At 40.5% G+C, this 15655-nt stretch overlaps 1 protein-coding gene across 1 annotated transcript in view; it reads right to left on the bottom strand.

Moving 5' to 3' along the window:
- IGLON5 (IgLON family member 5) overlaps window positions 1-15655 on the bottom strand; it is a 429206-nt gene that overhangs the window by 36409 nt on the left and 377142 nt on the right. The window contains 3 exon segments of the mRNA XM_069742152.1: window positions 3774-3925; window positions 5538-5658; window positions 9597-9728. Of these exon segments, the coding sequence (XP_069598253.1) occupies window positions 3774-3925; window positions 5538-5658; window positions 9597-9728 (405 nt within the window).

Below are 15655 nucleotides of genomic sequence, written 5' to 3'. Positions count from 1 at the left end.
AATTTCTCACATTTTAAAGGGAATGGAATAGGATGGCTCATAAATGACTGATTGGATGGAGAAAATATTAAGGCGAGCGCCCGTCTGGGAGAAGCCGACGCCTGGAGGTTTGCAATTTCCTGGCAAGCAGGGTTAACCGGCGCGCTGCTATGGAGGCCTGTGCCACTGATGATTCACAGAGGGAAGGAGGAAGATGGCGGCTAGAGATCTGACCGCAGCCTCATTACATAATGGAAGCAAAAAACGGGCAATGGGTCCATCAATATTGAAGAGCATCCCATCACGCCCCGGCAGGCACAGCTATGGACGGCACTGGTGGTCATCTTCTGGTAGGCTCCTCAATTTCTTTTCTCACCCTTCTTGCAGGCGATACCTCCGTATACCCCAGAATTCCCTTTTTGATTGGGTGATGGGGTCCTTCTCATGATGAAGCATCAAGCATGTTTTTGAAGGCTTTTTTTTTTTTAGGAGCTTGGGAGGTCTAACTTTTTGGGAGAACTTCCCAGATATTCTTGAAGATTTGGCAATAATGAGCTATTAAAGGTGGAGAAGCAGCCAGCAAAGTCAAGCCTTAGTTCCTGGAGGAGCCAAAGAGAATTATCAACAGTATGCGGTACATGGGGCCCTATTGCAGATTTTGCCTTGGGGCCCAGGAGCTTACAGATACACCTGAATTTCTTATCCTGCCATCGACCAGCAGTGTCAGGCTATCAGATTATTCAAAAAATTATGTATATTTAGTCCAATGATGGATTAGATGAATTCCAAACCACTGGATACTAGATAATAGGGATTTCGTAAATTAAAGGGAAATTTTACGCTTGAAACTAGAAGTATAGCTGCGTAGCTCTTGATGTAACAATAAAAACGATACCTGTCTTATAATAATCCGATGTGACAGCGCTGAACAATTGAGCTTTGAAGCCACATACAAATTGACCAGAAAGTAAATTATGGGGGCGTGTCTGAGCACTTCCAGTGTTAAGCCACGCCCCCAAGGTGGTTCAAAGCTTTAAAGCTCGATTTCTCAGCACTGGAACCACGGATTTTTACAAGAGTGGTGTCATTTTTCTTGTTGAACTGTAACCTATTCATATGGACCACTCTAGATTCAGTAGTAAAATCATCCTGACAGGTTCCCTGTAAAGTCAGTTTGATAATCTAGAAATTCTAATATTCAGTCACCACTAACTGAATTTTTGGGATTTTACTGTATAGGGTTTAAAAAAAAAAAAAAAAAAACCCAGTATATCATCCTACTTCTAGAAACAATTTCTCGCTCATCGACTCGTGGAATAGAAATGGCGTCATTGACATTCACAGCGCGCCAGTTTCCGCTCACGTTCTATCAGTGACTATTGTTTTCCGAAACTGATGTAACAAATCTTCAACATGAAAATAAATAAAATTAGAACCTGAAGGGAATTCTGAGATCTGCGCTGAGAACAAGAATGGAAGTTCAGAGCACAATAGGCACATGCGGCGCGTGCTGCCGAGATGATGCATTCCTCGCCAGCGGATATAGATCAGCAACGGGGGATTTATGGCGAATGCAAAATGTGAACTGTCTTCAAAATTAATCAGCGGTCGGTAGAGACTCCGCAAAATGCCGAGCGCGGGGAAGAAACCCTGATGATTACTGGCTTCTATATTAAGCACTATATTATATCTATATTAAGCACTTGCTTAAAGGGCAATTCCAGGAGTTGGAAAAGATGCAGCAGTGCTGACGTTATTACACATCTTCATTAAAACTCACAATTACAAACCTGTGACTTAAAATAATGCTCATCCTGATCCTTCTGGTTCATGAAAAGAATACCAGAACTACAGTAGAGACTGACTAACAACAGATATTGGGAAAGTGAGTCTGTGGAAGCAGATGACAACCTCAGACTCCAGACAGTAGAGTCTGCATTTCTTAAGAGGGCTTAATCTGGGGGTCTATCAGATTATAGGGTCCAGTCTAAGGTCTGGAATTTACATTTTTTGGTGATCTGATGTCTATATTTCTAATTTGGGCATTTATTTAGGGGGTCTGCATTTTTAGGAGGTCTGGTGTATGGGTCAATTTTTCTTTAGGCGGTCTAGTCTTCATTTTCTTCTATATATCTTTGCAGGGTTTGTCCTGGGGGGGTAGCATTTCTCTAAAGAAACTAGCATGTGTTTTTCTTAAGGGGCGCTGCTTTGGGGGGCTGTATATCATTACCATTTTTGGTCTGGTGTTTCGGTTTTTTAAGGGTCTAGTCTGGAGTCTGTATCAGTCTGGTCTGGGATCTGCATTACTTTAGGGGGTCTGAGGTCTACATTTTTTAGGAGGTTTGGGGTCTACATTAATTTAGGAGGTCTGGTCTGAGATCTACATTAATTTAGGAGGTCGGAGTTCTCCATTTTTTAGTAGTTCTGGTCTGAGATCTACATTAATTTAGGAGGTCTGGGGTCTACATTTTTTAGGAGGTCTGGTCTGAGATCTACATTAATTTAGGAGGTCGGAGTTCTCCATTTTTTAGTAGGTCTGGTCTGAGATCTACATTAATTAAGGAGGTCTGAGGTCTCCATTTTTTAGGAGGTCTGGTCTAAGATCTGCATTAATTTAGAGGATCTGAGGTCTGCATTTTTTAGGAGGTTTGGGGTCTATATTAATTTAGGAGGTCTGGGGTCTACATTTTTTAGTATTTCTGGTCTGAGATCTACATTAATTTAGGAGGTCGGAGGACTCCATTTTTTAAGGGGTTGGTCTGAGATCTACATTAATTTAGGGGGTCTGAGGTCTCCATGTTTTAGGAGGTCTGATCTGGGATCTGCATTACTTTAGGGGGTCTGAGGTCTAAATTTTTTTTAGGAGGTCTGGGTTCTACTTTAATTTAGGAGGTCTGAGGTCTCCATTTCTTAGGAGGTCTGGTCTGGGGTCTACAATAATTTAGGGGATCAGAGGTCTGCATTTTTAGGAGGTCTGGTCTGGGATCTACATTACCCCCTAGTCTGAGGTCTGTATTTTTTAGAAAGTCTGGTCTACCTTTTTTTGGAGGTTCTTTTCTTTAAGGGGGTAGCTCTAGGGTCTAAGAAGCTTTATCAAGTCTTATCTGAGCTCTGCATTTCTTTAGAGGGTCTAATTTGTACATTTAGGTGGTCTTCATTTATTTAGTGGATGTAGGGTGTACTCTTCTTTAAGCGATATGGTTTGAAGTCTGTATACCTTTGCCAGATCTTGATTGAGGGAAATGGTCTGGGGTCTGCATTTCTTTAAGGGTCTATTCTGGGGTCTTCGTAAACATCTTTATTTTGGGGGGTCTAAGGTCTGTATTTAGATGCCTGGTGTGTGGTCTGCATTACTTTAGGGGGTCTCTATTAACTCTGAATTCTGAAGAATATATAAATGAGTGTTGCAAAAAGCTAAAAATGTGGGTGATGAACACAGAAAATTACTTTATATAAAACTTATTTTTAGGTTCTCAAACTTCTCAAAAGTTTTTAAGTCTGAAAAATCCCCCTAGTATTCGAACACCAGCCGGTTTTGTAATACAGTATTGGATTATAACTATCCCTGCAAAAAAAACATAAAACAGTGAAGTTTCATGAAACCTGGAGATGATAATTTTCTTTTAGAGTAATAGGATTTCCAGAGATGTGGTCTCCACCTCAGCGCTCTGCTAGACACAGCCCCTCGGGTTGTTTCCTCTGAATTAGGTCTCGGTTACAGACGTTTCCTCCATCCCGGGGTTGGCCAAGAAAACCATCATCATAAAAAGCAGAAATACCATGACTCTACTTACTGAGTAGTCGCACGCTGGAGTTATGTGAGCCGAGTTTATTGGATGCGAAGCATGTGTAATTCCCATAATTCCTTGAGGTGACATTTGAAAACAGAAGCACCGACCAAGTCCTCTCATTTTTGATCTTCAAACCTTCCATTCCTGCAGTCACTCTGTCGAGAGAGGCCGAGGCAGTCAGATGAGGAGATGAAGGAAAAGAAAATGTCATTGGAGCTGGTGTCATCATCACAGAATAATCATGCAGGACTTATAGTTTGGACTTATCAACCGAAGACAGAAGTTGGAGATGTTTTGTAGGTAAGGATGGATGGTGATTGGCGAGATACACTTAACCCCACTAGGAACTCACAGTTTTCTTGGTTGATTCTATTTAGAGTCAGACATTGAATTTTAATGTCATCGGCTCCACCTCTCTAGACAATTCTTCTAAGACCACTTGAAACACAAGGCAAAGTTGAGTTTGGGGAGATGTTGAACCAAGAATGGAGTGATGTTTGACTTGGATTTCAAGTTGGTCATTCATGGTCTAACACCACCTCATTCTTGGTTTAACATCACTCCAAACCCAACTTTGCCTTGGGTTTTAACTCGACCATTCATGATCTACCACAACCCCAAAACCAATTTTGACTTGAGTTTCCAGTTGACTACTTATGGTCCAAGTTAGGTTTGGGGTCATAGTAGATCATGAGTGGTCAAGTTGTAACACAAGGCAAAGTAGGATTTGGGGTAATGTTAAACCATGAATGGGCAAAAGTTTGACTGGGGTCTCAAGTTCGCCATTAATGATCTAAAACCACCCCAAGTCCAATTTTGTCATGGGTTTCTTAAGTTTGAAATAGACCATTCATGGTCTAATACTACCTCAAACCCAACTTTGCGCTGGATTTCAAGTTGACCATTCATGTTTTAATACCACCTCATTCTTTGTTTCACATCATCCCAAACCCAACCTCGTCTTTGTTTAAAAATTGACCTTTCATGGCCTACCAGACCTCCAAACCCAACTTAGACCATGAAAGGTCAACTTAAAATTCAAGTCAAAGATGGGTTTGAGCTTGTGGTAGACCATTATGTGTCAACTTGTAACCCAAAGCAAAGTTGGATTTGGGGTGTTGGTAAACCAAGAGTTGAGTGTTGTTAATCTTTGAATGATCAACTTGAAATCTAGGGTACATTTGTATTTAGGGTGGTGTTAGAACAAGAATGATCTAATTGACAGCCCAAGGCAAAAATGGGTTTTGGGTGGTGTTAGACCATAAATGATCAACTTGAAACCCAAGATAAAGTTGGATTTGGGATGGCGTTAGGCTATCTATGGAGTGGCATTTGACCATGAATAGTCAAATTGAAATTGAAGGCAAAGTTGGGTTTGGGCTGGTGCTAAACCATTAACGATCAACTTAGGTGGGAGTGAAGTTGTTGAGAAAGCTGAAGATGTTTTTGTGTATGGATAAATATCAAGCGATAATTAATCAGTTGAAAGTACTTCACCAGATATATAGTAACACTCTTGATTGGACAAGCGCCATGGTTAAGCATATAGGGCCCAAGGGCACCCACTCACGTTAATGCTACAAAACAAGCAAAATGGTGGCCTACCCTTCGTGGGCACCAACACAAAACCAAAGACCCCTAAAATGATGGATTTGAATGAAGGAGGGGACAGAAGTCAGCATCAAAATTTTACTTTGATAGAGCATAGATTCTCCACCAGCTCGAAGAATCAGGAAAAAAATATTGTCTGTCACCTCTTATACTCACCGTTTGTCATCCTTATACCATTCAAACTCTGCCGGGGGCTCGGCTAAAGCTTGGCAACGGAGGACGGCAGGCTTCCCGATCGGTGACTGAGCGTTCTTTACATCGGTGAAGAATGGAGGATCTAAGGGGAAAAAAATATTTATGGAGTTAATGAAGAATTTGACTCATTGCTGATACATCAGCCTTACAGTCCCGATAGACCGGTAGATATTCACCAGGGTGTATGGCGGCATTTCTCTCTAAGCTGCATTGGCCGACGTGGGAGATGTAATTTTACCCATGTTGGTTAGTACAGAGATTTCTCAGAAAAAGCAAAATCCAGTAATATCTATTAACTTGGTAGATTCCATAGGGACCATCTCAGGAGGATGTTCGGAGAATCCCAAGAGATGGAAGGTGGATTTTAAGAGGGTTGCATCACACTAGTCAATGGCCAAGGGCTCGTTAACTGTAAGACCCCAGACGATGGAAAACACAGAAGGAAACAAACCGCCCAGTATTGTTTAGCAGTGTATGGCGCTAATATTTAGGTTATCTTTCAGTCTAAATTACAGAATTGTGGGGGTCGTTAAGGTAGCATGACGTGACTGATATTGGTAGAAATTGGACTGTATATGGCAGTATTAGGTTAGTTTCTTGGTGGTATATTGTGGATTTTGCATTATTATTGTGATATTCTGGTGGTTCTATGTGGGCTGGGTTTGGCAGTATTATCTCTGTATCTTGGCGGTAATATGTTTGCTCTATAAGTTAATACTGTCTTGTTGGCATTTTCTGGGCTCTGTATAGCAGTATTGTCTTGATATCAGTGTTAATATGCAAGATGCTTATGGCGGTATTATTTTGGCATCTTGTGTTCTTATGTGGTCTGAAAAAATTACTGTATTATCGTATTATTTCATTGGTATTACATGAGCTGTATATTGCATTATTATCATACTGTACTTGTCTTGGTGGTAGTATATGGGCTTTATTTGGCAACATTTCTTCATATTGTATATGGCAGTATAATCTTGGCAGCTCAGTAATGCTATATCAGCTGTACATGGCAGTATTATTTTGGTGTCTTGGTGGTATTTGAATTATATTGGGCAATATTATCCTGGTGTATTGGTGATATTCCATTAGCTGTGTATGGCAGTATTTTTTTTATATATTTGCTGTATTATATGTTGTATATGGCAGTATCATCATGGTATATCTCAGTAGTTTTGTATCAGTTGGGGTCTTAGTGGTGTTAAATCAGCTGTATGTGGCAGTATTATTTTGATGCCTTGTTGGTATTATATCAGCTCTATGTGCCAGTATTATTTTGAAGCCTTGATGGTATTATATCAGCTGTATGTGGCAGTATTATTTTGAAGCCTTAAAGGTATTATATCAGCTCTATGTGCCAGTATTATTTTGAAGCCTTGATGGTATTATATCAGCTGTATGTGGCAGTATTATTTTGAAGCCTTGATGGTAATATATAAGCTGTATGTTGCAGTATTATTTTGAAGCCTTAATGGTAGTAGATCAGCTGTATGTGGCAGTATTATTTTGAAGCCTTGTTGGTATTATATCAGCTGTATGTGGCAGTATTATTTTGAAGCATTAATGGTATTATATCAGCTGTAGGTGGCAGTATTATTTTGATGCCTTGATGGTATTATATCAGCTGTATGTGGCAGTATTATTTTGAAGTCTTGATGGTATTATATCAGCTGTATGTGGCAGTATTATTTTGAAGCCTTAAAGGTATTATATCAGCTCTATGTGGCAGTATTATTTTGAAGTCTTGATGGTATTATATCAGCTGTATGTGGCAGTATTATTTTGAAGCCTTAATGGTATTATATAAGCTGTATGTGGCAGTATTATTTTGAAGCCTTAATGGTATTATAGCAGCTGTATGTGGCAGTATTATTTTGAAGCCTTAATGGTATTATAGCAGCTGAATGTGACAGTATTATTTTGAAGCCTTGATGATATTATTATATCAGCTCTATGTGGCAGTATTATTTTGAAGCCTTGATGGTATTATATCAGCTGTATGTGCCAGTATTATTTTGAAGCCTTGATGGTATTATATCAGCTGTATGTGGCAGTATTATTTTGAAGCCTTGATGGTAATATATAAGCTGCATGTTGCAGTATTATTTTGAAGCCTTAATGGTAGTAGATCAGCTGTACGTGGCAGTATTATTTTGAAGCCTTGTTGGTATTATATCAGCTGTATGTGGCAGGATTATTTTGGCTATTATATCAGCTGTATATGGCAGTATTATCCTGGTATCTTGGCAGTATTGTATCAGATGTATACGGAAGTATTACCTTGGAGCTATATGGCGGTATTACAAATTTTTGTGGACTGAAATGACAAAAAATGCTTGAAAAATGAAGGGACCTACTTTACCTATTTCCTCGGGCCCTGCTTCTCTCTGAGGGCCAAAACCCCTACATATATAGAGAGGACGGTGCCAATATGAAGACTCAGAATTACTTGGGATTTTGGATTTAATTTAAAGGGGAACGCTCCACAATTGCGATATTCCCTCACAGATTTTGATGTTACAGTGTTTTCTAACGTTTCGCTGAATTATTGATTTCGTCTTGTACGTTTCCGATTCCACCCGCGGTGTGAATACGTCGGGGTTTTTTTTTTTTGCCTTTGAAGTAAAATATGATATTTACATTGTAACTAGGACTTTTATTTCCTTAATGCTCCTAATAGGTTTCCCCCGAGAGCAGCACGCCACAAAGTGCTCTCCGTTTTTCAGCGCGGGGATTGCCTTCGACTGCTGCTTTCTGACGTATGATAGAGACAAATCTACCAATGAGACCATTCTGCCCGGTATCTATTGCCTCCGAAAGCCGCGTCTCTGCTCTTTTTCCTGACATATATGGTTGAGGGTTTGCGGCTGCTTCACCCGGTTATTGTAAAACGGCGCTTTATGTTTTTTATATCTGCCATTCCCTTCACATTATGCTTCGTTTTATGATTTCAGGCACATAATATGGACCCTCATTCTATAAATAATACATTTGTTTTATTTTCCCTCCTGCGCTGCGATAGCATTCGGGCCTTAAAATAAAAAAAAATAAAAAAAATGAGAATTTTATGAAAATATTTTTTTTGCCTCTGTGATACCCAAAGGAAATTAATATATATGAAAATGGATTTAAAAAAAATAAATTAAAAAAATTGGCTGAAATTGGGCAGAAAGTGGTTGCGATTTTTTTGTGTAACGCAGGTTGCAAGTTTTCACTTTTTTATTCCAGTTGTACCAACTTTAAAAAACAAAACAAAAAGCAGGCATTAATTAAAGCAGAAAACCTAAAATTGTTAGTGCATCTGGGATTTTTTTTGCCTTTTTTTGGTATTTTTTGTTTTTCTTTCGCGACTTGCTCTTCTTCCAATTTGCTTTAATATATTGCAGCCATCATATTATACAGAACTGTGTAATTACAATTGCTCATTTTGCCTTTCTACCCAGATAATTTTTCTCTTTTCTCTGCTCCATGTAGAAACAGGAAGTCTCTGGCCCCTGCATTAATCTTTCCCCTCTACAACTCCTGACCCAGCTGTTCCCTCCTCCCCTCTACCAGTCACTTTTGCAGTGAGTGATGACTCATGCAGGAATAATTGACCTCCTGTTTCTACAGGATTCAGCTCGTCAGTTATTAATCACGTGATGTCATAGACCTAACGGAAAAGAGAAGAATTATCTGGGTAGAAAGGAAAAATGAGCAATTGTAAGTGCACAATTCAATATTATATGATGACTGCAATATTTTACGAGAACAAAAAGTTATGGAAGCGCTTTGTAACGACATACTCCATTTTGAAAAGTTTGGCGCAAAAAAGTCAACGAATACAACAAGACGAAAAAGAAAGTAAATGATCAATTGGGGACGAAAATATTCTCCATTTTAGTCTCTGGCATAAATGTGACGCATCTTAAATTTGCATATCCTGGAATCATCAAAATGCTTAAAGAATTTTGATCAAAGTCAAGTACGCGCCGGGCCCCTACCCTGATCCCTTTAACGGCGTCACTTGCATGCAGTACTCACAGTTGACCGTGATCATCACTTTCTTGCTGTCGGGCATGGACACTCCATTTGACGTGATGCACTCGTACTCTCCAGCTTGCTGTCGGTTGATTTCCGTTATTTCCAGAAGTTCGCCCTCGCTGGAAAACCCTTCTGTGGGGTGAAGGCGGGAGGGAAAGGTTTGGGGGAAGGGAAGGAATGAGGGTTGTCGGGTAGGAATGAAAGACAAACACACACTTACAACACAGAAACACAACATGAAAATTATCACCTCCACTTGCTGAGGATAGAAAATATGTTTCCTACATGTCTAGGTCGCCCCGCATCGGGTTATGGGTTGCAGACGGGCTTTTGGAGAACTTTTTTTTTTTAAATTGCTTAAAATTGAATCAACTATGCTATTTATAAGAGTTATTCTCATCTTCACATCCAGATAAACAATCAATTTTGCTATTTACGGTTTATTAAAATTTGTATCCGTTCTTGAGATATTAACACTTTTCTTTTGATTACGCTTTGTTGCCTAGGAGACCGACCACCGCTGCAGTCTAAATTTTAAGCTCTGCACTGAAGCAGGTTGGGATCAGCAGCTTACCGACACTCCATTGATCACAGCCAGTGTCAGAGCAGCACTTACAAGCTCAATAGAGAAGAGCTTGTAAGCACTGCACATGTTTAACATCCGTGGTGGTCGGCCTCCTTGGCAACAATATGTAAACAAAAGAGGCATGTTTTTTTAAAAGCAATATCCATCTATGATGACGTGAATAAACCTTTTTAGAACTTTGGTCAATAAAGTTGTTCAATTGGATCCAAAAATAATATTGAAGGAAGCCATGTCCTGATTTTGGTAGATACCACCACAACCTATCATCGAGGTCATTAAAGGCTTGGTCCTGTGTCTTTCCTCTGGCCTATTCCTTACCCTGATTAATAATACCGTGGTGCCATAGAAAACCTAATGAGAATTGGGATACAGTCTTCTTGATGGCATCCCTCTAGGATGTCCTCTCCGTAGACCAAATCTGACCAGTAACAAAACCTACATGGATACTCTAAAGCAGTGTTCCCAAACTCCGGTCCTCAAGAGCCACCAACAGGTCATGTTTTGAGGATTTCCTTAGTATTGCACAGGTCAATGAATGCTTGCCTGTCCAAGTGATGCAATTATCACCTGGGCAATACTAAGGAAATCCTGAAAACATGACCTGTTGGTGGCTCTTGAGGACCGGACTTGGGGAACACTGCTCTAAAGTGTATATATGGGTTTCCTTTCATAAGGGTTAGGGTTAACCTAACCCTATATTCCACAGTGTGAAGCATGTAGACGTTCTTCTTAGTTCCTCATAACCCAGTGATAACAAATATGCATTGAAAATGGGTTGTGATCTTCTCCAAAACCCTCATTGCAACTCCAATGGTTGCCTCTTATTACACCCTCGTTATTTTCATCTCAGAAGACCAAATCTGACCATCTGACATCTACGTAGATGTTTCTTTTCACAAGACCAAAGATATGATGTGATGGAAGGCTCAGGATGAGGAAGGAAGAAAAGTCCTTCACCACCAAATGAGAGCCAAGACATGGCCAAATTTAATTCATTGGTTCCTTCCATGGCTAGTACACCCTTAGTGTAATTTCTAATGACCAAATCTGACCTGCTGCCACATCTACATGAAGATGGTATGTTCTCCAAGGTTTTTTTTGTTGGTTTCCTTATACCAGTTTCAAAAATATACTGGAAGGTTAAGCCCATAGAAGAAGGATGTGTCTAACACGGGCAGCGGTCTTCTTCTTAGACTTTATGGGAGCCCTGCCGGCTACATCTATGGTATTCCACACCCTTATGGTCATCTTTGAAGACCAAACCTGATCAAGTAAAACATCTGCAGCTAGTCTAGACTTTATATTCTCCATTGTTTGAATGGGTTTCCTTTCAAAAGCCCCCAGATGTACTAGATCCGCGGGTAGGCGTCCATCTATGAATGTGACCATACAGGGTGGATGAAGCGAGGAGGTAAGGTCATGAGCCCAAGTTGAGGAGTTAAGGTCATAAGCTCCTCCATGGACAGGGACACTGTACAGCAATGATACATCTCTTGATCAGAGACAAATCACGTGATTATATATCCATCATTAATCTAGTCGGAAATTAAGCGATTCCCTACACAAGTGACTCGAACTTTTGTCCGTCCTTGAAAGGAACAAATGAAAAAATTTGAGGAGGATCTGTACCCAAATGTCTCCTTGACCTTAACATAAATGTCTCATTAAAAACTATTTTGAATATACTTCTTTTACGGTTTCCATATAATGGATCGTTCACGGAAGCCGTGGTCCAGCTCCATCAATCATGGTCCACCATATACTTGGTGGTCACTGAGGTTAAGAAGAAATAGGAGCATTGTTGCCAATGGTTCTAGTTAGAACGTAAATTTAAAAAAAAATCATTTATTACATAGTAATAAACAATTCTGAAAATATTGATATAAAATATTTCAAAAACATTTCTATTTCCGAAAAGCATTCGATAGCGAAGATGTTTGTTTCTGTGGAAACCTTCCAGAACTTGGAAGCAATTTGACCTCTTCGCTTACAAATCTGCAGTAACATATGGTTAAATCATGTGATTTTAGATAAAATGAAAAAAAAAAATATATATATATATATGTAAATATATATATATATATATATATATATATATATATATATATATATATATAATCATAAATTTCGAGATCAGATCCAAAGTGGCACAATCTCTAGGGATGTGAGGTCTTTCCCTGAGGCATAAATTAATACCTTGTGCTTAATTAAAGGAATATTCTCATCTCGGAGATCCTATTCCAATATTTAGTTCAGGCATTGCAGGACTTTAGGTATCCATGGTTACGACCACAAGCAACTAGCTAACTGTCACTGTATCAGTGATCGTAACCATGAATACCTAAGGTCTTGCAATGCCTGCGCATGAGGAAAGAGCCATAGCAAATCAGAAGAACTATACTACATTTTTAATTGGAGGTATTTGCTAATAATATTACACCTACATATTGGGATAGGATCTTGGAGATGGGAATACCCCTTTTAATCAAGACAAGGGTATTTAGTGGTGAAGTTAAAATGCCATTGATCACTTAGAATTGGTGTTTGGGAAGAGTAAACCTCTACACATCCAATTTTCAGCCATTAACTTTAATTATGTAAAAGGCACGATATATTTTGGTGCCCAGTTGTGGGGCTGTACAGGTGCCCCTTGCCCTAAAAGTAGTCCATTTGCTTAAAAGAAATGGGTTCCTGCATTCACAAACTGAGACTGGTTTGAATAAAGAGAGACAAGGCTGTTGTTGCCCACGGTAACAAATTAGATACATTTTTCAAACATTCTCTCTTGATCTCAGGATTCTGTTGCTAAGGGCAACGGCACCACTGATCTTAATCATTGTGAAGCAGTTCTGTGCATTTGCCACAAGCAAATTAAAAAGCACAGAACCAGGTCCATTTAGACAAGATCTAGCAGAGCTGAATTTGTCATTCTGCTGGTTCTTAGTTTACTTGCAGTCCTATGTAAAACTGCACTTTTCCATCGCATGACTAAGTCTTTACCGGTCACCTTCATTAATTACTTGACCACATTGGTTCTAGTAGGTGACGGATGACCTATAAATTGAGAGATGAGCGTTACTACGCCCCCAATGTCAGGGGCATAACTATAATAGGTGACGGGGTTATAATCACCCACGGGCCCTGGAGCCTGAAAAATCCAATGCTTTTCAAGATTTGCAATAAATTGTGGCCCCGTTGGAGCTTTTGCTTCAGATGGTGACAGATAACCCATTGAGAGATGAACGTTACTATGCCCCCAATGTCAGGGGCGTAAGTATAATAGGTGACGGGGTTATAGTCGCCCACGGGCCCTGGAGTCTGAAAAATCCAATGCTTTTCAAGATTTGCAATAAATTGTCGCCCCGTTGGAGCTTTTGCTTTGGATGATGACGGATGACCTATAAATTGAGAGATGAGCGTTACTACGTCCCCAATGTCAGGGGCGTAACTATAATAAGTGACGGGGTTATAACCGCCCACGGGCCCTGGAGTCTGAAAAATCCAATGCTTTTGAAGATTTGCAAGAATTTGGGGCCCCGTTGGAGCTTTTGCTTCGGGGTCCATAATATTCAATGCCCCGAGGTAGAACTTTAGGGAGGGCAGAGATTGCATTTGGACCAGGATCATGGAAGGGGCCCACATTGACGTATGGTACTGTATATGGGATTTTGCATCGCAGCGTGTTATCTCTGGCATTTGTCCTGCATGGCATGGAAATGGCAGATCATTTTATGGTCACGGTCACCTTTAAAGGCTCCCGCTAAGGGAAGAAAAATAGGCGATGCAGCAAAGCAATGCATGTAAAAATCAATTCCGATGGAGTCGCTGCAGCGAGGCAGAGCCGTGATAGTCCGGGAAGCCGTATCTGCCATCAGGAGGCGATAAGCCTGCCCGACCTCTGCAGCTGGAAGGCTCCGGCATGCACCAATGTCCTACTAAACGATAGACATTAGATGCCATGGCACGGCTGGGATTGCTGTGCCATGCTGTGCGATCCTGCGGAGCAGGGCACAGGTACAGCCATGTGTGTAATGCGGAGGGTGGATCCTGGGCGAGAAATTGAGATTAACAATGTCAGATACCGTGTGTGCGGAGGAGGAAGAGGAGGATGGGATGTGACCGCATAAAAGACTGGGGAAGTGCAATATAGGGGGCGCTGTGGAGCTTCACATGCGAGAAAACTAGAAGAATCAGAACTAAAAGCAAAGGATCTAACCAGGCTCGGTCTGGCCCACCGGAAGACAGGGGAATCCTCCGGTGGGCCCCCTTGCTCTCCATTCCACCTATATGAGAAGTAGTCGGCACAATTTATTTGTTTCACCATTTGTTATTAAATGGAAACATAGAAAAGTTTGTAAATGAGGGTAATGTGATATTTGCATTTAGCTGAACAGTGGTCCACTTGGCACCCCAGTCCAGCACAGCATCCTGTCTTCTGTCAGTCTGCACTTTTTACCACCAGATCTATAGGTGTGCTGTTTAATTTATTAATTAACACAGAGCTCCAAATCCTGAGCATAGACCTAGATGTAGCATACAAGATTGTGGTTACCTGCAGCCACCACTAGAGGGAGCACACAGCATGCTGTGTTATCATTGATTTCAATGTCAACGTTATATGTAGTGAGCTCCCTCTAGTGGTGGCTGCAGGTAACCACAATCTTGTATTTTACATCTGTTGAGGATTTGGAGTTCTGAATCAGAAACAGAGAGATTTGATCTGTAGAAAGAGTTATCAATTATTCAGCTCAGAATTTGTAGACTATTTAGTTTCAAACCAAAAAAAAAAAAGTTCAGGCGTTGGATATTCACTTTGATCGTCAAATGTTTTCAATATATTTTGGCCATAGGTTTTGTATGCTAACATCGCTGGTTGCTGTCAGTGAGTATAAAAACGTCATTTCTTATATCCAGAAGTTATGCAAGTGCAAAAAGAGGTCTGATACTCTGTAACAAATCCTGCGCCCGAGTCCGTGTTTTCAGGACGTGAACGGGAACGCCTAAAATCAATGACGGCAAACGCTCAGTAGAGGCTGGGTATTTAATCGCTGATGACTGATTTGGGGTATTTGATGGATAGAAGTAGCAGAGCGAACTGTCACTCACACCATGGCCCCCATCTGGTGCCGGAGGGGGATAAAAAAAACAATTGTGAATGGAACTAGGGGATCACAAAGTGAACAATTCTCCAAAAATCTTGCATTACTTTGAGGATTTGTTACTTAAGCAATTCCTTAGTATGGGATATCTGCATGACTGGTACATGCACCAGTATTGCATCCTCCTGACACTGGGACTTAAAGTGTTAACGACCTGAAATAAATGGGGAAGCCTCCTTTATCCTTGGCCCTCCCAACTTCCTGGCGAGGTTCACACACTATACATCACAGTCAGGGCCGGGGATGATGTATACGTCTAATGCGTTGCTCTAATACATCAAGAGCGCGATGCTTGGCTGATAATGTATAGATAT

This window comes from Ranitomeya imitator, chromosome 10 (genome assembly GCF_032444005.1).
Source record: "Ranitomeya imitator isolate aRanImi1 chromosome 10, aRanImi1.pri, whole genome shotgun sequence".
NCBI classification, from domain to species: domain Eukaryota; kingdom Metazoa; phylum Chordata; class Amphibia; order Anura; family Dendrobatidae; genus Ranitomeya; species Ranitomeya imitator.
Note: the sequence above shows the minus strand (reverse complement) of the source record. Positions and strands in the feature narration are given on the sequence as shown.